Here is a 21,564-nt window from a genome sequence, read left to right on the forward strand (position 1 = left end):
CAAAATTAAAAATAAGGTTTATATTGTTACTTTTAGTCAGAAGGAATTTTTATATCGACAATAGTTGAAGTAACCGTGTACAGTAAATCATATGATTCTACATATACATACATGAATATACTGTGTAAATATATATTATATATATATATATATATATATATATATTATATATATATATATATATATATATATATATATATATATATATATATATATATATATATATTATATGCATGTATGTATATGCTTTAATGTTGGGATCTTAATAACAAAGGTAAACTGTCAATATGAACTAAAAAGATTTGACTGTTTTTGGAAGGTAGAGCTGTCATAATTATTTACCTTAACCCTTACAATTATTCTGTTTTGATAAAATGAATAAAAAGGGAGCAATCGATATGAAACGTTCTCTTACAGGTCCAAAGAACGATGAATAAAATAACACGGTAATGAATGCATAGCTGATGCTGCTGTTGCCGTTATTATCAAATCTAATTACTGAATATTTAGTGTGGGTTGCTGATTTATTTTTTTTCCAAAGGTTAGAACAATGACTATTCAAAAAATTCCCCCTTAAATTCAATGGCGACAAATTGCCCAAGTACTCCATAGCTCAACACCAAGAGCTTGCAACTCGGCGGTGGGAGTCATAGAGAAAGTGCAAGCCACAAAAACACCACCCTAATTAAACACATGTTTGCTTTCACAAGTGTTTGTGTGCCTGCAAGCGTGCAAAATACATTGCGTGTGAATCTCGTCTATCTGTTTCAGCAAATTACCTAAAGAAATTCTGAATTAATTTTTTTTCATGAATAGTTGGCGGAAATTTTCATTTTGGTGGATATTCATGTACACATATTATATACAGTACATATACATACATACGCACACATGCATACATCCATACAAAAAATTTATATATATATATATATATATATATATATATATATATATATATATATATATATATATATATATATATATAAAAATATATGGGCTAGAAAAAGCAATAAGGAACAAGCTGATGGATCTAATAACGAGAGACGTGGTTGGAGTTGTATATGGTCCATATATAGTTGTGGCAGAAGTTAAATATACAGATGGTTCAAATCTAGCAAAAATTCGCAGGTGTTCAAACGCAGCTTAGAATATAGTTAGGACCAAGGAGTCAGATAATAAAAAAGTAATGGAGCATGAAGAGTGAACGAAAAATGGGTGGGATTAGAGACACCCCCAGTGAACAGGAGCGCAAAATGCTCGGAAGGGGCCATAACGTCAGCGGGGAGTAGTAGGGTTCTAGATGGTTATGAAGAGGAATGAGGGCTCTGTGAAGAAGAAGCAAGTGACTGAGGCGCCACTACAATACGGAAGTGAAGAATGAGCGCAGGAATACAGGAGGGAGGAACTTGGTGGTCAAGATGAAACTGAAGAGAGACTAAACATATGAGGATTGAGAAGATGAGAAATTACTCTAAAAAGGATAAGCTGTTCTACAGGGACGTCAGTGCCTTTACCCTGAGAGGATCTGTTGGCTCCATATGGTAATTACCCTTCTGGTTCTCAGTAAGTCTTATCAGAACGATTTCGCTAGCTTCAAGTCCTTCTCTGCCCTGGCTGTGACCCGAAACAGTTGACTAACCATAACTGCATAACTAAGTACTTTAGACAACACGGACACGACAAGCTTTTCAAACAAAGCGCCAAAATCGTTTCCTTCCCCCGGGTTCGCTGGAAAGACAAAGACGTTTACTACTGACTTATAAGAGAAAGAAAGTCAACCTTTTTCCTTTGAGGATGGCTCTAGAAAGGGCCGTTCCTTAGTTTCTCTCGAATACAGCCTGTTTTGCTCGGGATCAAGTAAGGAGCCACTAGCCCACTTAATCTGCCTCTACGCGAAAAAGGCTATTTCTGGTTCTAGTTCCGTTATTTGAACACGCGAACTTGGTTGTGGCCTGCTCTGCGAGGCTCGCGATGCTATCCATTTCCTAAGGACAAAATGTAATGTACTGGCTGCATACAAAAAAATTATACAGCAACAGCTATACAAACCCATACACATATAAGCGTCCAAGAAAAAGGTACTGTCAACGCATTTCTTATCCTCTCTCGCCTCCGTCTTGCTAATAATAAAACACTGAGAAGAGTATCACCACAGACATCGATCAAAAGTCACTGGTTGATGGCTCTGATGCGATGAGGATCGCGACAGTCTATATTTCGAGAAGTTAATTCTGTAATTAGATCACAGCGAGCGAGGAGGGGCTTCTGCCGGATGCGTGTCTGAGGCATCTTCACAGGTCAGGCAATAAACCACGCAGAGTACTTAGCGTTCCATATGGCAAGAGATTAGTTGTGCAGAGCTAATAAAGCAACTGAACAGATGTGCAGTTGATATCAAAATGAAAAAACAATATAATTATCGTACGTTGCAGTAACATTTCCCTAAGCGTTGGTAACTAACGGCAGGCAAGAGAATGTAGGTTTGATTTAACACTTTCATCCAAATTGGGTTTAAACAATGGAGAAAAAGCCAAATTCAAATCCAGAAGAAATACTAGATTTCCATCAATTAAATCCATGGAAAAGAAACAGATTCCAACCAATTAAATCCACGAGAAAGTGTTAGATTCCCACCAGTTACATCCAGGAAGAAGTGATAGATCCCACCAATTTAATCCAGGAAGAAGTGTTAGATTCCCACCAATTAAATCTAGGAAGAAGTGATAGATTCCCACCAGTTAAATCCAGGAAGAAGTGTTAGATTCCCACCAATTTAATCTAGGAAGAAGTGATAGATTCCCACCAGTTAAATCCAGGAAGAAGTGTTAGATTCCCACTAATTAAATCTAGGAAGAAGTGATAGATTCCCACCAGTTAAATCTAGGAAGAGGTGACATATCCCATCAATTAAACCCACGAAGAAGTATTAGATGCCCACCAATTAAATCCATGGAAAAGTACTAGATTCCAACCAATTAAATCCACGAGAAAGTGTTAGATTCCCACCAGTTAAATCCAGGAAGTAGTGTTATATTCCCACCAACTAAATCCAGTTAGAAGTGACAGATCCCACCAATTAAATCCAGGAAGAAGTGTTAGATTTCCACCAATTAAATCTAGGAAGAAGTGATAGATTCCCACCAATTAAATCCAGGAAGAAGTGTTAGATTCCCACCAATTAAACCCAGGAAGAAGTGATAGATCCAACCAATTAAATCCAGGAAGAAGTGTTAGATTGCCACCAATTATACCCAGGAAAAAGTGATAGAGCCAAACAATTAAATCCAGTAAGAAATGTTAGATTCCCACCAATTAAATCTAGGAAGAAGTAATAGATTCCCACCAGTTAAATCCAGGAAGAAGTGACAGATCCCACCAATTAAATCCAGGAAGTATTAGATGCCCACCAATTAAATCCATGGAAAAGTAATAGATTCCAACCAATTAAAACTAGGAGAAAGTGTTAGATTCCCACAAGTTAAATCCAGGAAGAAGTGTTATATTCCTACCAATTAAATCCAGGAAGAAGTGTTGGATTCCCACCAATTTAATCTAGGAAGAAGTGATAGATTCCCACCAGTTAAATCCAAGAAGTGATAGATCCAACCAATTAAATGCAGAAAAAAGTGTTAGATTCCCACCAATTAAATGCAGGAAACAGTGATAGATCCAACCAATTAAATCCAGGAAGAAATGTTAGATTCCCACCAATTAAATCAAAGAAGTGACAGATCCTACCAATTAAACCCAGGAAGAAGTGATACATCCCACCAATTAAATACAGGAAGGAATGTTAGATTCCAACCAATTAAATCCAGGAAGAAGTGATAGATTCCACCAACTAAATACAGAAAGCAGTGTTAGATTCCCAACAATTAAATACTGGAAGAAGTGTTATATTCCCACCAATTAATACAGAAAGCAGTGTTAGATTCCCACCAATTAAATACGGGAAGAAGTGTTATATTCCCACCAATTAAATCCAGGAAGAAGTGATAGATCCCACCAATTAAATACAGGAAGAAGAGATAGATCCCACCAATCAAATATTGAAAGAACTGATAGATTCCCACCAAATAAATCCAAGAAGAGGCAACAGATCCCACCAAATAAACACAGAAAGAAGTCCATTCCAGGAAGTGTTAAGAGTCCCACCAACGAAATCCAGGAAGAAGTGTTAGATTCCAGCCAACTAAATCCAGGAAGTGACAGATTTCCACAAAATAAAGCCACGAAAAAAGTTATAGATTCCCACAAAACGATGTTAACAATAAGGGAGGCAATAAAAGCACAGAGAATTCTGCGGCTTGGAGGTCGAAAGGAAGAAACAATTATCTAGCCAGTGAGGCCAGAGAGGACTAAACTCTTACTCGAGACAAAAAAAAAAAAAAAAAAAAAAAAAAAAAAAAAAAAAAGCTGTACCTCAAGTTATTAATTCTATTCCACGTTCAACTCTGATAAATCAAGTTCCAATTATTTCCAACGCTGATAAATCGTCGATGCTTTACCATTAAGATAAACTCGTAAGTAATCAATCTACTATTGATTTTTGGAGCTCTGAGGTCCATCAGTCAAAAGTGAAGACAAAACTCTTTGGTTTATAATATTCTACGCCAGTAAATTTGAGAATGGCCTTATCTGTCACTATAAACCAAAAGAGGAATCTATATGGGAAAAAAATTGGTGCCAGATTCGCCTCTACAAATTTGACCACTGACCGGGCGGATGTTATGGCACGATGATTATTTTCGGTACACTGTTCAACTACAAGACACAAGATGGCACCTCATTGCGGTCTTGATACCGATAGCTATCGTCTCCCCTGCAAGCCGCAATTCATACACACACAACTGACTAATACTAGAGAACCATGCAGGATACAAAAATACTCGTTTAGGAAATGACTGTTAACGTCACCTGCCTAATGATGAAATGCTTTGAGACATCATTCTACGAAATCTAACAAGCTATGAAGGAGAGGAGCAAGGTGCAGATTTCAAAATAGAAACGAAACTCTGGGAAACTTTAGGGGGGCGCTGTGTACCCGTCTCTAGCGTGCGGGCATCTGTCGGGCACCAACCCATGGGGTTATTTTAGACCTTAGAGGCGTTTGGTGCCGGCAGGAGCCTACTACCTCCGTCCCTTGCTGGCGGCGGCCTCTGGCTCTAACGTCCTTACAGGTGTCGCCCGATTCCTCCCGGGGAACACCGTCAGGATTGTAAAGCCACAGCGAGCCCTAAGGAACTCCTCTCATCCTCATCAGTCTCTCGACCGAGAAATATCTCCCCTTTGAGCCCTTGGGTTTACGAAAGGGCTAGATAGGGGGGTATTCTCACGTTCATCACAAGGGACTTTACCGTTACTTTTCAATCATGACTCGATTACTGCAAGGAACGTTGCTGGCCTTGGCCCTCGTGGCATTCAGCGTCCTCTCGGCCGTTCAAGCCACGAATCAAAATGCCAAAGCTGACGTGATTGAGGAAGTCAATGCTAAGCAACTGGAAAATCTAGTGGCAGAAAGTGATTACGTTGCAGTGTTTTGGTGTAAGTGTTTCAGACAAGTGTTCTTTTCTTTTTCTGTCTTTTTTTTTTTTCCAAAGTGGTCAATATTGTGCGTGTAGTGGTTACAGTGTTCGACCGCCAGTAAGTAGCACAGAGGCGCAACTTGGTAAGTACAGATTATACAATTAGTTCTTGTCTTTCGGAGGTGATTAAAAAAGGGGTCTTTGAAAACGAAAACCTAATTATAAACGATGATTAAACAAACACTCTTCAATGACTCGAGATTTCTTGGCGCCCTTCACGTTCATAAAAATAAGTTCAAGAAAATCCTGAGGTCAAGAATCGTCCAAGAGATAAGAATTCGGATTATTCAAGTCGTGCTTTTAAGGCACAGCCTATAAATGAATAAGAACCTCAATTAAGCAAGACACGAGACCAGGATGGACTCCTTACGAAAGAGAACACATTCTAGCTTAAGGAGTCAGAATAGGTTGATTAAAACGGGCGAGGGAGCGAGAGAGCGAGAGACCAGACCAGCAAGACATCAGATCTTTGCAGCTTAGTAGATTCTTCTCTGGTGCTGGCCCACTGAATTGGCGCTCTCTTGCATTCTCAAGAGGTTTGCCTTCATCAAGGACACCTTAGACTAAGTGTCTTCAACTCCCGCGAAGGCCATTTTTGTGATCGCTGTTTGTTCGAGAAGGTCGGGGGACGAACACCAAAAAAAAAAAAAAAAAAAAAAAAAAAAAAAAAACTATTTAGGCAAAAGGTTCTGCAGCATTGCATAACAGAAAATCCTTCAATTCTACAGGGAGGTTTTTTTTTACATATTTTAAATTACACACACACACACACACACACACACACACACACACACACACACACACACATATATATATATATATATATATATATATATATATATATATATATATATATATACCTTTCCTCCATACATTGAGAATGGTTTTAACATTTGTTATATCATTCCAATAGATATAAAAATGGTTTAACATTTGTTATATCATTCCAATAGATATAAAAACAAGGATTATACATATCCTATATACCTAAATAAACAATTTTACATCTACATGTTGCGCCAGGTGACCGAACCGATCAACCACTCCCTAATAACCTCAGCTGGTCCAAGAGCATCTGCCAGAGCAAAATAAAGGTCGTACATCTCCCCACAGAATTTTACAGTTGTTGATAAAAAAAAAAAAAAGTATTATACACACGCACAAACTTACATACTCTCCAGCTGTTTCTGGCAGCCAGGACTACTCCAGAAGCCAACACCTGTAGATCTGGTGTGCCTCTCGTTGGCCATCCTATTTGGAAAAATGCATATCTGAGTCCGACCTGGTATAATAGAGGCATCGGGTGACATATTTTTAACGCAGCGAAATTGTTTCGTGCACTTTTTCGAATACTTTCAACGTATGCATATTGTACATGCAAGAAATATACGTAAAACAATATATGTGTGTGTGCATATTACTCTGGGCACTACTGTTAGCAATATATATTATATATATATATATAATATATATATATTTATGTATATTTATATATACGTATACTGTTGTATATATACAGTACATAGCCAATATCGATATATGCTGAACGTACTGCAGACAAAGTGTAAGTGAGCGACCCACTATACGTGTGTGTGTGTGTGTGTGTGTGTGTGTGTGTGTGTGTGTGTGTGTGTGTGTGTGTGTAAAAGAGAGAGAGAGAGAGAGTAATAAGGAAAATAATGCAAATTAATATAGAATTGAGGACTTACACAGCAATTTACACTAAGTCCAAGAAACCCACAGATGAAACCGTGCGGTTAACGCCGATGAATAATAATAAGAAATAAGAAACGAAATGCAAAACCAGTCACGTTCATAGGGCTTTGGGAGGCTATGAGGTAAAATAAAATTGGGACTGATAAAAAGGTACACACGCACAAACATATTAAAGGTTAAAAACACGAGGGTCTTGAAGATGACAAAGAAAAAAAAATATATAATACATTAATTCATACATATATTTCTGTCTATCCGTAACTAGAAACAGCAAAGAAATTATCCGGCCTGATTATAGGCCCTCCTCAAATGGAAAAACTTCCTGGCGACAGAAGTTCATTCTTAAAACAAAAAAGAGGGGGGAAGATTTTAACTAAACAACCAAAACAATGCTAATATCCACGTTTTATGAGCGCGCACTTAAGGCAGAGTGCCTTGAGTTCACAAACCGAATTTTCTACTCGACAATTTTATCTGCATACTCACTCTTACGCTTCTTAAATCACACTCGTATTTCGGACTGGGCTACAGAGGAGATGTCCATTGCGGGTCCGTTTTACTTTCCCATTTGTAAAAAGATTTGATTCATTTTTATGTTACTCATAATGAGAGGGTTATCAGACTACTTTCGAGCTCCTCGCGTATGGTACTTAAAATTCTCTTACTTGAATTCTGAATTTACTTTAAACGCTCCCCGAGGTCCCCTCTCCCCCCCCCATTTTTTGCTGATGCTGTTGTTGTTGCTAGTTTTGGTGTTGAAAACATGATTATTTGCTTTCACCAAAGAGGGACAATATGCCAGTTAATTTTATATCCATTTATGTAAGTATAATATGCTGTGTCATTTTTTTATACTCGTCTTCCCCATACTTATCCAAGTAAATTTACTACATACTTACATACATACATACATACATACATACATAAAAGTGAATCAAGTTATTCACAGATAATGAGAATGTCAAACCAGCGTAATAAGACAACATGAACTTACATATATAAGAAATACTTCATGTGTACTGCCAAGAGATGGTTTTCTCAGGCGAGGAGTAACATTTCACTGCAAAAATTAAGGCTAAATAACGCTCACATCAAAGACGAATGCAGAGGTCATAAACTAACTGTGGAAGATCGAGAGCTGATGTTGGAAACACTGACATAGAAGAAGAGACATTAACTCGAGCAACTCATAAGAGCAATCCGGCTGTAACTACGACCGCGCAAGACGAAATGAGAGCCATGCGGTTATCGAGAATTTGTCTAACAACAGTCGAGTGAACAAATTTTCATATTTTCACCCTGTTAAATATTTTCCTTTCTTTAAGTCTCTTAATTCCAAAAAAAAAGGATAGTTGTTAGGTTATAATAACTAAGACAATGTCATGATTAAACTATAGAAACTATACAATGGAATGATTAAACTAGAGATACTAAGGCAATGAAATTATTCAACTAGAGAAACTAAGGCAATGGAATGATTAAACTTAAGAGTTTATTATGAAGTATCTACAAAAGCATTTGGAAAATAACCTCTGAAACCCCAACTGACATGTATCTTGTGATACTCATCCACGAATTTTGTACAATCCTGTAGGTGCGTATGAGTATGAACATATTTACGTGACATTTGCACCGCATATTACACCCGCATTTTTCTTTCGTCTTCTGTCAACAGCAAACCCACCTTCTAACTGATGAGTAACAGCTGAAACACCTCTGAGATATTTTGCTTGGCTGCTATCCTGCTTCGAAAACTTATTAAGAAGTTCCACCAGTTTCATGTTGGCACCGTTCCCAAAATATACTTTCCACTTTTATCGTGTATGCATTCCTGCATCGAAGGGATGTCGGGGTCTTTCTCACACAAATCCCATCAATATGCCCGTCTCTAAACAATCTGTTTTCTCCCCCCCCCCCTCTCTCTCTCTCTAGAATATAGAAATTACTGAGCTCTTATTCTCCTCATTTTTATCTCACTGTATAAACAAAATACCTCAGTCAACTTAGTCTACTGTTCGCCGGGCTAACCGTTCAACAATACTAATTTCGCATACCTTCGTTATTCACCCGATCAACAAGGCTCACTTTATCTTCTGTCTAGAAAGGTTTTCTTCACTAGATTTCACACTAACAACCTAACAATTTTGGGATATTTAACATTAGCAAACTCTTCCATTAGCCTTTAACTTTCCCACATTACCTCTGGTCAGTGTGTCCTCTCCATTCATCAAACTTTTCTTTAAACATTCTATCCATCCACAAGCATAATATGGGTAATGTATGTGTCTCACATTCTGCAGGTAGTGTCATTAGGTCTAACAGTCCTTTCGTAAGTTCCATAGAAGCAACATACGAACGTTTCACTCTGTAATAAAGGCTTTCAACAATCTGTATCATACCAAATGCCTGATTCACAAAGCTTCCTTAATCACACTCTTTATTGAACGTGCCCATGTATTAAGGAATTCTGTATATGCCTCTCCGACCTAGAACTGACAAATGATATTCAAAGCATCAAACTTAAGAAGAAATAACTAACCGAAAGAATAACATAAAAGTGAATCAAAATCACGATGCAAAATTACGAAACCACGTGATTTCAGCGTGTGAATTTCTTACTTTACGTTTGGTTCCAAAACTCTTAAAATTGTAAGAGGAAGTGGGCGTATTCTCACCCAAAACTACACCACCGTCAGAGAAGTGACGAGAAGCCCTAATTAATGAGGTATGTACGGAAGTTCCATATTTATAACTCCAGACTGGGGTATTTATGGAAGTTCCGTAATCATAACTCCAGACTGATCTCTATGACTGTTCGGCGACGCGAATATCTTATCAGAACGAGTTCTTGGAAATACGATTGCCTCTGTATAATCAAAGCTTTGATAATGAAGGTATCATTACACTGACGTTATCGCCACCATGCGTTGCGTAATTAGGCTAACAGCACAGCACAAATACCTATATGGAAATCATTGCCAGATATTCCATTTCAAAGGTTTTAAGACCTGAAAGACGGGGGAACATTTAAAAAAGTATCAAATAACTGATTTCATCTGATTTCTTAGTCTTCTTGATCTTTCTGCTAATAAGGTACCGGAAGTGAGAAAATGTTAGTCATCAAATTTTTCTATGTTTGAAAAACTAAGGAAAATTTGGAGCCGATCAGAGACTGATAAGCTCTTAAAGAGAAACGGAACTAAATCAGATTAGTTTTCAGTTGCTCAATTCAAGATACCTAATTTTTAATCACAACATAATTTTAAAGTCATTTTTCTTGACGAAATGTAATTAACAAGCAAACAATCAGTTTAGATAAATAAACAAATAAGACGAGATACTTCTCAGGACGCTCAGAAAATCCACTTAGCGAAATGAAATCTGTAAACCTGTCTTTATGAGTGAAGCCTTTTTCTGTACTACAACTGTCACGGTTATCGCCTTGCCTAAGAGACAAACTCGCGACAAACTGCATAAGCAGAAAACCTTTTTATATAGAGTATACATGAGGATCGGCAGTGATTCACGTCTGCAGTATTCGGGCCATTATAGATCTTACCTTGAGACGAGACAGACACAGAAATTAACAACGATGAATCCGAGTTATGTGAAGGAGGTACAGTAAAGACCCCACATTATAATTAATGTAGTGAGGCGCTATTCATGTCTAAAAGTGCTCTCTCTCTCTCTCTCTCTCTCTCTCTCTCTCTCTCTCTCTCTCTCTCTCTCTCTCTCTCTCTCCAATTTGATGGTACTTTGAGGACGAAAATCATGGGGGGAAAATGGAGGCTTTGCAAGAAACGCCACAAGTCTGCAGCATACATAACCGAAATCAGTGAATAAATTGTGTGTTTTTCTTTGGTATAGTCGCATCATGAAAATATTATTTTACAGCAAGCAAAATAGAGGTCAGTAACTATGACAATAAACTGTGCATTCCAAAAGCGTTAAAGAGAAACCTTGCGATAAGAAAACTGACCTATAATTGCCTGTTTCTCCAAACTGGGAACATCTCTACAACAGTTTACCATTACAGTCCCTTAATCATGTACTCTAAAAATCACAGCAATATTATTCCATTACTTAACCAGTCGTCTGAGTTCCATAACTTGGAAGAGAATAGAATATAATGTAGAATTTAGGTCAAAGGCCAACCGCTGGGACCTATAAGGTCATTCAGCGCTGAAAGGGAAACTAACAGTAAAGAAGGTTTGCAAGGTATAACAGGAGGAAAACAACCCCGCAGTCGCACTATGAATCAATTGTTTGAAATGGTGGAGAGTCAGACGGAAGAACGAGAATATAAACGGAAGTACAGCAAAAGGAATGAAACAGGTTGCAACTTGGGGCCCGAAGAGGCGCTCCGAAGATCCTTAAGTGATGCCTACAGTGTACCACGTGAGGTGCACTAACGGCACTAACCCCCCCTGCGGGGATAACTTGGAGTTGGGTTTTGTCCTACAGTTGGAGGTGGGGGGGGGCATCGTCCTGATGAAAATTAGGTATAAAATACTTTCTTGCACTGACCTTTGAGATGCAGCACTTCTTTAAGTGACGGTTTGTGATAGAGCATCGAGAAGTGTTATAATTATACATATATATATATATATTATATATATATATATATATATATATATATATATATATATATATATATATATATATATATATATATATATATATATATATATATATATATATATATATATATATATATATATACAGAGAGAGAGAGAGAGAGAGAGAGAGAGAGAGAGAGAGAGAGAGAGAGAGAGAGAATTGCAATGCAGGAAGTACTACTGCTTGCCCTTCTTATTAAATAACTCAACAGTTCGATTGCAAAATTATTTTTTCTAATGTTAACTCATTTTCTCTCTACCACTTCAATGTCAGCTATCCTTTCCTTTAGAGGTCACAGACCTGTTGATCCCATACAATTTCAATTGTTCTTTCTTTAGATTCTTAGCAGTTTCTTTAAGCCCCTGTCACCGATGTCTTTTCTTGATAAAAGTTTCAGTAAATTTTAAATGTCCTTGTGATTGCTGGTCTCTGCAGGAAGTGAATCCACAGATCTTTCTCTCATTATATATAGTGTATGCATAATATATGTATATATATATATATATATATATATATATATATATATATATATATATATATATATATATACATAATACATACATATATACATATGTACATATACACATATATATACTATATTTACATTTATATGCCTTATGCTCAACATAACTATAAGTTTCTATACAAGCATGCTCAGACCCCGGCCGCAGCTACCCACTCCCACAAAAAAAAAAAAAAAAAAAAAAATCAAGCATTTCGTGTTAAAAAGAAAGACGCTGACTGAAACGATCCTGGACAGATGAACGAGGTTGCCAAGCTTCTGGCATCGAAATTTAGTGACGTTACTGACCGGCCGGGTTGGGGTGTGATGGATTAGAGGTTTGCTCCTGGGTAGGAGGGATGGGGTTGAGAGGGATGGGGTTATCCTCGAATGAATGCCACGTGGCCCTAAGATCGGAAACCGGAAATGATCTGCTGCGGCAGCTACCAATGGGCCCCTTTTTTCCTTTCTAATTTAGTCAACGTATAATTAAAGGATATGGAGACGCCGACTTACTTCCTGTAACGAACACAAGGCTGACTGACTCGTTTATATAAGCAACCTGACCTCCCAACGGCTATGGTCATCGGCGTAAGTTTATTTCGGGCCTTCGTATTCCATCTTCTTAACCTCTTACATTAGATTTAGTACTTGGAAATCGCTTTTAACGCGTATACAAGCAAACGCATAAAGGAACAGTGACAGATATGCAGAAGGCACATCACAGTTACAGTACAGTGAAGAGCAAGGACGCTTCGGTTCCTGTCAGCCGTTTGTGCTTCAAGAAATTAAAGAGTTAACTTTTATTTCAAAGGAGTTACGTAAGTTCGACCGATTCTTTTACTCAAGCCAGATTGGAGATAAGGAGGGTCAGAACAATTCTCGTTGGGCAAGTCTGCAACATAAAAAATAAAAGACAACTTTTATTGGGTCAATGCAGTTCGCTTGATCGTAGCAACAGAAAATGAAGCTCGCCAGGCAACTGTGAAACAATATATACATCCGTTCAAAGTAAATTAAACCATAGACAAATATGCAGTACAGATAAAAAGCAGAAACAAATAAACTATGCAAGAATAAACCATATCATCGACATATTCGTCACTGGCTCTTAAGATGTAGCTGGACTGTAAGAGATCTAAAAAGCTAAACGAAACACTCGTATTCAGAAAAATTAAAGTCATGAAATTATGGAGTCTGAAATCTTAAGGGACCGTTAATCACATATTGCACAAGTTGAACCCCCATGATAAATTCATTTCGCTACATCAGCACCAATTTCTCTCTCTCTCTCTCTCTCTCTCTCTCTCTCTCTCTCTCTCTCTCTCTCTCTCAAACAAATGCAACAACGGCACGAGTCTTATTGAAAGTTCACACTTTGTAAACGTTTAAATAGATGGACAATTAAAAAAAAAACTAACACACACACACAGAGAGAGAGAGAGAGAGAGAGAGAGAGAGAGAGAGAGAGAGAGAGAGAGAGAGAAGAGAGAGAGAGAGATGTGCAAAGATCTGCAAGTAAACGTGTATGAACTGAACTGAACTGTTAAATACGTAATGGCGTTGTTTCAGAGTCACTGATGCCGGTATATAACCAAACCATGTACTCACATAATTAAAATTATAAAACCAAACCATGCACTCACATAAATAATTAATGTGTGTGTTAATCTGAAAGTCATAGAAAATGCGTTTAATTAACACAGATGCACTGGCTTTTGCAAAAATGTGAAGAAACTTCTGCAAATAACGTTTGATGTATCTTTATGGAGAAATTGTCTATCTCAAACACTTATCCATTGAATAAAATCAAGAAAAGGGACTTCTAAGTGTAATCTGAAGCTATTCATTTTTTCGACGACTTAAAACGGGCTTCTGGAGTTCAGAGTACTTTTTAGAGCATTAACTCGTTTTGAATCGCAATCAAAGAGTTTCCGACGCAGAGATCATTACCCATACTCGTCACTTCCAAGTTGTGTTTTTTTATTAAACAATTAAATGAGTAAACTAGTCCACAGAAAATTCTTAATCGACAATAGCGAATCCACATAAATCCGAAGGTCAAGAAAGGTCCGAGAAGAAAGGACGAAACAAATAAACGAAAGGATAAAGGAAAGGCCATCGGTGAAGACATGGCTGGCCTGTGAGACAAGAAGACACAATTAGTACCAGAACGGGAGCCTTTAGTTACAAAACCACGTGGGGACACACCATCAAGACGAGCACAGGTTCGCCTTACCTAACTTTCAAGGTGGGGTTTAGAAATGGCCGTCATGGGATTAGGCTCTGGAGGTCCCCGTTTTTCACCCCCCAACAGTTTCCCGACATCGCAGGCTACGCCTTGCCAGCGTACGGGCAATTGCCCATAGGGATTAACAACGGTAAAAAGATACGGATCTAAGGACGGCACTCAAGCTAGGTGTTCATTGGCAAGGCGCGAGAGAGAGAGAGAGTAAAACCAACTCTGTTCGCAGGGCGGAAGACGCCAGATTCCCACCTTTATTTAACCCCGCTGGTCCTCTAGGCCTATGAGTCGTCATTGAGTTACAGTTTATCAACGACGCTACTTCGGCTCTGTAGTTTTAACGCGATTTCTCATAAACTTTCCCCTTTATTTTCAAACTTTTCAAATGACTGTTTCAAAATTTCTTGAACAGCTGTTACATAACAAACGCTCGATCCACACATCTTCCTTCCTGTCTGAACACACATCAAACCTGTCATTGTCTTACTTTCTCAATCGAAATTCTATCATATACCCTCACTGATATGCTATGCAATGTTATACCCATATGATTCTTAAGTCTCCTCTATCACCTTCACCCTCTACACCCTCATTTACATCAACAAATCCACACCTACCAGCAACGCCATCTTTTGCTCCGTAACCTACTTGTTCCTTTTAACTGCCTTTACATTGGAATCACCCTTTCGTATCTTCCCAAATCATCCATATTCAGTCATACTCTCCCAAAATTATTCTGTAACTCATTCCTTTAGCACCTTTCCCTCACCTGGAAATATCTTACAAACCCTGGTCAGCCACGCAAACCAAGTTTCACTACCATGCCACAGCACCTTCTTAGTAATCCCGAATTTCTGGTATATTTCAAAACAAAAGTATTAGACATATATTGTTTGCACATACAAAACTTCGACGAACGGTTTTCCTAATGATATTAGTTTCTTGCAAGCCTGGCCAACCACTGCAAAGCAAAGTCAAGTGGCGTAAATTTAAACAGTAAGTGTACACTATACGCATATATACCTAACATTACTATTATTTTTTCATTTTTAGCGAAGGTCCAAGACAAAGGATAATTCTTTACTTAACATATTTTTGTTTAGTTTTTTTTTTTTTTTATTTTGCTGCCAATTCTGACAGCGTGGGTACACCAGTAATAACATAACAATAAACCTGAAGCATGCATAAACTAAAGGGGACGGGTAGACCAAGTTAGACGATTTATCCTACACCTCTTCATCTTCCTTTTTCCCTGAACGTTTATGCAAAATATCATGATTAGTGCGGCTTTTGGACGCGACGGAAAAATGATGAGTTTGTTTTGCACCGGTCCTGTCACCGACGCCTTTACGAATGATATTTGGAAACATCTGTTTTGCGTTGCAATGAGCCAGGAGGAAAACTCGACATTTCTTTCGGGAATTTTCGCGGGGGTAAAAAAAGTCGAGCGAGTCTCTTGGAATATGAAAGCGTGACACCGAATGAGGAGGAGGAGGAGGAGGAGGAGGAGGAGGAGGAGGAGGAGGAGGAGGAGGAGAGTCCGACCTGCGTCTTCAACGTCCCCAGTTACACCGATAAGGTTTGATAGGATCATCTCGCTCTGAACTGAGTTAAAACAACCTAGTTCATGGCGCTTTTGCAGAGAAGCAGAGCAAATAAAGTACCGAATATAAAGGTTAATTGTAAGTATGAAAAATAAGTGACTATACGTGCACATGATAAATTTATATAAAATAAAGGAACAAGTATATACTTTTTGGCACTTTTACGGAGAAACGGAGCAAATAGAGTACTAGTTTTAAAGGTTAATTGTAAGTAAGAAAAATAAGAGACCATATTGTAAGTGCACATGATATATCTATATGTGTTAAAGGAACAAAAAACATTTTTCTTGAAGTCCCCGATTACAGAAGAAATGACTCTGATGAAGGGAAAATAACGAGGACTTGATCGTATTATAATCATTTCAGTAGAGTAACAAATTACCTGTGAACGATTCAAAGTAATTTAACAGTAACCAAAAGAAGAGTAAAAAATGAAGTCGAGGTTATGTAAATGTTTTTGAGGTCAAATTTATCAGGGATGGATAAACATAAGATACCAGGACGTCTATAACGAAAAACGTGACTTCAAAATGACGGATCTCGCAAGAAAACTCTTGCCTATATGACACTGTCACGAAATATCACGCGACATTCAAAATGAACGGATCTTGCAAAAAAGAACTCTTTTTGAGGAATAACGCTTCCTGTTTGAATTCAGATACATCTGAAGATCCTTGCAAGGCGATGAAAGCTGTCCCAATCCGCAATCCCTCCTCATGCAGCTAATGTAAACAACTACCTAACAATGATGTCAAAAAACAATCAACATGCAAAAAAATCGGAATAATCAGAACACCGAAATTTTAGCTCCCAAGTCATCGGGAAATGAAAGCGAGATGAGAAAGTGAGCTGCATGTGCCGTGCCCTAGTTGCTCGTTGGAGAGTGGCCACTCAACTACACACCATCATGTACCTTAATTCTTTCCCCTCCACCTCTAAACAAGCAGGTGCCGTCCTTCCACATGGCACCCCTAAAGGGAAACACGTACATCTCCTCGCCCTAACTTCCACCTCTCTCTTCCCCTTCGCCATAAACCTTTCTCCCCAACTAGGGGCTGACACGCTTAGCCATCTCATAACTATTTTAGTGGGAGATGCATCAACCCTCTCCCTCTCTCAACCCCTCCTCTTCCTCCTCGCTTTTCTATTTATCTTCTCTTCCTCTTCTTCTCCTCCTCCTCCTCCCCTTCCCTTCCTCCTCACCCTTACCCCCTCCCTTAGCTCGAATATCTCCTTGACTTCCTGTTTATGGACAGGCCCAAAAAAATTAGAAAATTCTCACCTGTTCCTCAACCCTTGTCATCTTTGGTTGACACAAGCTGTTCCAGGTCGTTTAAAAGTTGGATCACCAAAAAACACAAAATTGACAAAAGAAGGGTATTTGGTTTAATGCTTTCACATTTTATTCGCATTTGCTGATTGAATGTTCCCCGAGTCTTCGAAATATGGCAGTGAGATGTAGGTCTTGATTCGACACCAAAAGAGACGGGCATGCACATATGCAATACACAAGCCTAAATTTTCTGCCTCCTGACACTACAGTCACTTAGAAAATAATCATCGTCAACAAAACACCATAACAGATCAATAACAGTAATCCAAAATGCATTACATAAAATTTTAAACTCTGACTCCTTACAGATATTGCTACACTTTGCCTCTTTAAAACATCATCGTACATCAAAGCAAACATACATGTAAACATACATGAATATACTCAAAAGTTAACCCATACAAAAGATAAAACATTAAAGAATCAGTAAAAATGTGGGACATAAAAGATTTATCATTCCTAAGACCAGAAGTAACTCCATTCACAGGAAAAACTGTTGCCTGGTTTACTAGTGCCTCAAACAAACAAGTTTAAGAACTGGCCTGAGGTTTTTCCACTACAAAGTCACCGGCTCAATATTCATTAATCTTCCTTTAGCAAATACAAAATTATTATTCCTCTGCTTTTTTTGGGAAAAGACGAAACTTAACCGGCAATACAAAAACACTGTTTTTAAGTTTCATTTCTACTTGCGACCTACATTTTTCTGTACATAAACATAACATATGAACCCAAATGTGTATTTTTTTTTTTATTCCTCAAATCGACAGCGTTATATTCAACCACAAGTTTCCATCTTAACACGCAGTGTATACGAAAATAATATTTTGCATCAGCAACAAATCATTCATCCAGTGTGCATTTAAAATAGCCGTCCCAAGCATAGGATGCAGATATATGACTAATATTCACAGGCAAGACTGAGAGGCATTTTAAAGAAAGCATTAAAATTTTTCACAGAGCTTCGAGCACACACGAATGACATTTAGTTCGGGGCCACCATATGAAAGGAAATAAATCAGCCAAGAATATCGCATCGTTGCATTATCTGTTATGCACACTAATTCGGGAGTTGTGGACAGATGCTCGATCAGGCTAAAAAAGTAAGAAGAGGGCATTTGAACAGTGTGGGCGCACATATATACGAATGAGCACGTGCACAAAAATATACAAGAATAAGAAGCAAATTACACCCAAGTAAAACATGAAATCATGCGCGTACGACTGAGCGCCAAGAAATTCCTTCGAGTCTTAAAACTGAGAGATGAATTATCGATCACAAGTGCAGTTTCATATCTGACCTACAAAATATATACCGACACCTCTTCCTACCACAGACGATTGGAACCTCTCTCACTTTATAACACAAACAACTAACAACAACACCACCACTACGGGATTGCTTGCAAGCACATTTCTCAAATTCAAAGTAGTTCCGCCGGCAAAAAGGAACCTTTGAAACAGTGTACAAACTTTAGTTATGAATTAAAATTGCAGCTCTTTTAAATATATTACAGTGACTTGCGCAGGTAATCCATAGCGGATGAAGCTTAAGTTCACCAAACCCTTTCGAACTAACAGTGGATGGCCACAAAGGGAAGTTATATGACGTTCATGTACGAGAGAGAGAGAGAGAGAGAGAGAGAGAGAGAGAGAGAGAGAGAGAGAGAGAGAGAGAGAGAGAGGATGATTTGGAGGTCGTTTTGTCATTGGGTGACACCTATTAGGAGGAGTAGGGTTGGCATGAGGTTGTGGGGGGGGAGGGAAGTCGGGCGAGATGGTCCGGCGGCACTATATAAATATACAACACAAGAATTCGGAGTGCACTTGGGGGTGATCTTGTCCCTCAAAACTATGCGTCCCAGAGTTACACATGTGTGTGTGTGTGTGTGTGTGTGTGTGTGTGTGTGTGTGTGTGTGTGTGTGTGTGTGTGTGTGTGTGAGAACCTCTTCCACCACCCTACCTTTCCGAGAAGCATACAAGGGAACGCTGCAAATATTGTCTGCCGTGTCAGTATTTTTTTTTTGTTATCAAGTAATTAACTGTCTGAAAATACACTGTAACACTAAGTCAGTGTCACTTCTGTTCTCATGCCCGAGGAGATCACGTCCGTGAGCGAGATAATAAACAAAAACTCTCATTTGATTTTCCTATCATAAACCTGCACCAAAGCAATTCGAACTTAATAAAAAGCGGCGAATCTGTCTCACTAGGAATACCGAGAGGGACGACTGTTGCTGTTTGGCAAACTTCATGGATAGCTCTCTCTCTCTCTCTCTCTCTCTCTCTCTCTCTCTCTCTCTCTCTCTCTCTCTCTCTCTCTCTCTCTCTCTCTCTCTCTCTTCTATGAAATCCTCCCGAGCCTCTGGCTTTTGTTTGGAAATGGTTTCAAGTTCACAGGAGTCATAATTCAATACGTTACCTGTGGTTTCCATTGCAATTATTACAAGTATATGAATCATGTAAAATGCATTTAACACCACAATGTTTGATTTACATTATAAGCCAGCATTTTCATACCACCATGTAGGGCATTTATTTATTTATTTTTTTTACGAACTCATTTATCACGGTTTCTGCAAGAAATGTTCTTGCTTTCTGTCGAATACAAATTTAATATACTGCACTTCCGAGTTCATATTACACGTGAAAAGCAATATTAAAATAGTTTTATCTATTATGAAGGCAAAAATATTCCTGCATTTACTGAACGTTTCCTATTTGCATTTCCACATAAATACTCACTTAAAAAAGGAAGTTTATTATTATTATTATTATTAACTAGAACATATCTATTTCTTTATGGAGAAACAAAGAAGGAAGTCTTTTAACGACTTTCTTTTTTCAAGATCTCAAAGAACTGAATGATCGTGTGTGTTTGTGTGTTTACGTGTGTGTTTGTGTGTTAACAACCGAGGCCTGTTTGTCTCTTTGATCACACGGACTGTTAGGAAGTGCATGGCAAACATAACCAAACATGAATTAAGAAAACAAACATATTCTTCAGCCGGTTCCGGAATGAGAGAGAGAAAGAGAGAGAGAGAGTCTAATGAATGTCTTGATAACTCAGGCTAAAAAAATAATTAGGCCGAGAATAGTCTTGAAGAGAGAGAGAGAGAGAGAGAGAGAGAGAGAGAGAGAGAGAGAGAGAGAGAGAGAGAGAGAGTCTAATGAATGTCTTGATAACTCAGGCTCAAAAAATAATTAGGCCGAGAATACTCTTGAGAGAGAGAGAGAGAGAAAAATAATTAGAGAATAGAAGAGAGAGAGAGAGAGAGAGAGAGAGAGAGAGAGAGAGAGTCTAATGAACGTCTTGATAACTCAGGCTAAAAAAATCATTAGGCCGAGAATAGTCTTTGAAGAGAGAGAGAGAGAGAGAGAGAGAGAGAGAGAGAGAGAGAGAGAGAGAGAGAGAGAGAGAGAGTCTAATGAATTAGTATTGATAATTCTGGCAAAAAAAAAAAAAAGTAATAACTCGAAAATATTCCTGAAGGGCATAAAAGGTAAATACGTGACATTTCGTGGGGAGTAAAATGACAGGGGTAAAATATTTTCCTAGTGATTTACTTGTTTAGTTTCTTCAGTTTCTTTTGTAAAAACGACCTTTCATCTTCGCTGAAATTGGCTCTTTGTCAGTACAGTCTCGACATCTTACTCAGAGTCGCCAGACCACATTATTCTAACCTTAGCGTTATACCTGTTTTCTACAGGCTAAGTCAACTCAACTCTCTCTCTCTCTCTCTCTCTCTCTCTCTCTCTCTCTCTCTCTCTTATATACACACACATATATATATATATATATATATACATACACATATATATATAGTGTTAATATATACATATATATACATATATATATACACACAGTGTTATATTATATATACATATATATATATATATATATAATAATATTATATATACATATATATATATACATACACATATATATAGATTTCTA

The 21,564-nt window shown here is 38.0% G+C and overlaps 1 protein-coding gene and 1 long non-coding RNA gene across 3 annotated transcripts in view; one reads left to right on the forward strand and one right to left on the reverse strand.

Annotated features, from left to right (window-relative positions):
• Positions 1-21,564, reverse strand: part of LOC136829416 (uncharacterized) — a 69,296-nt gene that overhangs the window by 31,407 nt on the left and 16,325 nt on the right. The window lies entirely within an intron of this gene.
• The window catches only part of LOC136829395 (trichohyalin-like), a 95,390-nt gene continuing 78,921 nt past the window's right edge, over positions 5,096-21,564 (forward strand). For both annotated transcript variants that reach the window (XM_067087892.1, XM_067087900.1), the window contains exon 1: positions 5,096-5,544. In XM_067087892.1, the coding sequence (XP_066943993.1) occupies positions 5,373-5,544 (172 nt within the window). In that variant the 5' untranslated portion in view covers positions 5,096-5,372. The remainder of the gene's footprint in view (positions 5,545-21,564) is intronic.

Source organism: Macrobrachium rosenbergii, chromosome 4, assembly GCF_040412425.1.
Source record: "Macrobrachium rosenbergii isolate ZJJX-2024 chromosome 4, ASM4041242v1, whole genome shotgun sequence".
Lineage (NCBI taxonomy): Eukaryota > Metazoa > Arthropoda > Malacostraca > Decapoda > Palaemonidae > Macrobrachium > Macrobrachium rosenbergii.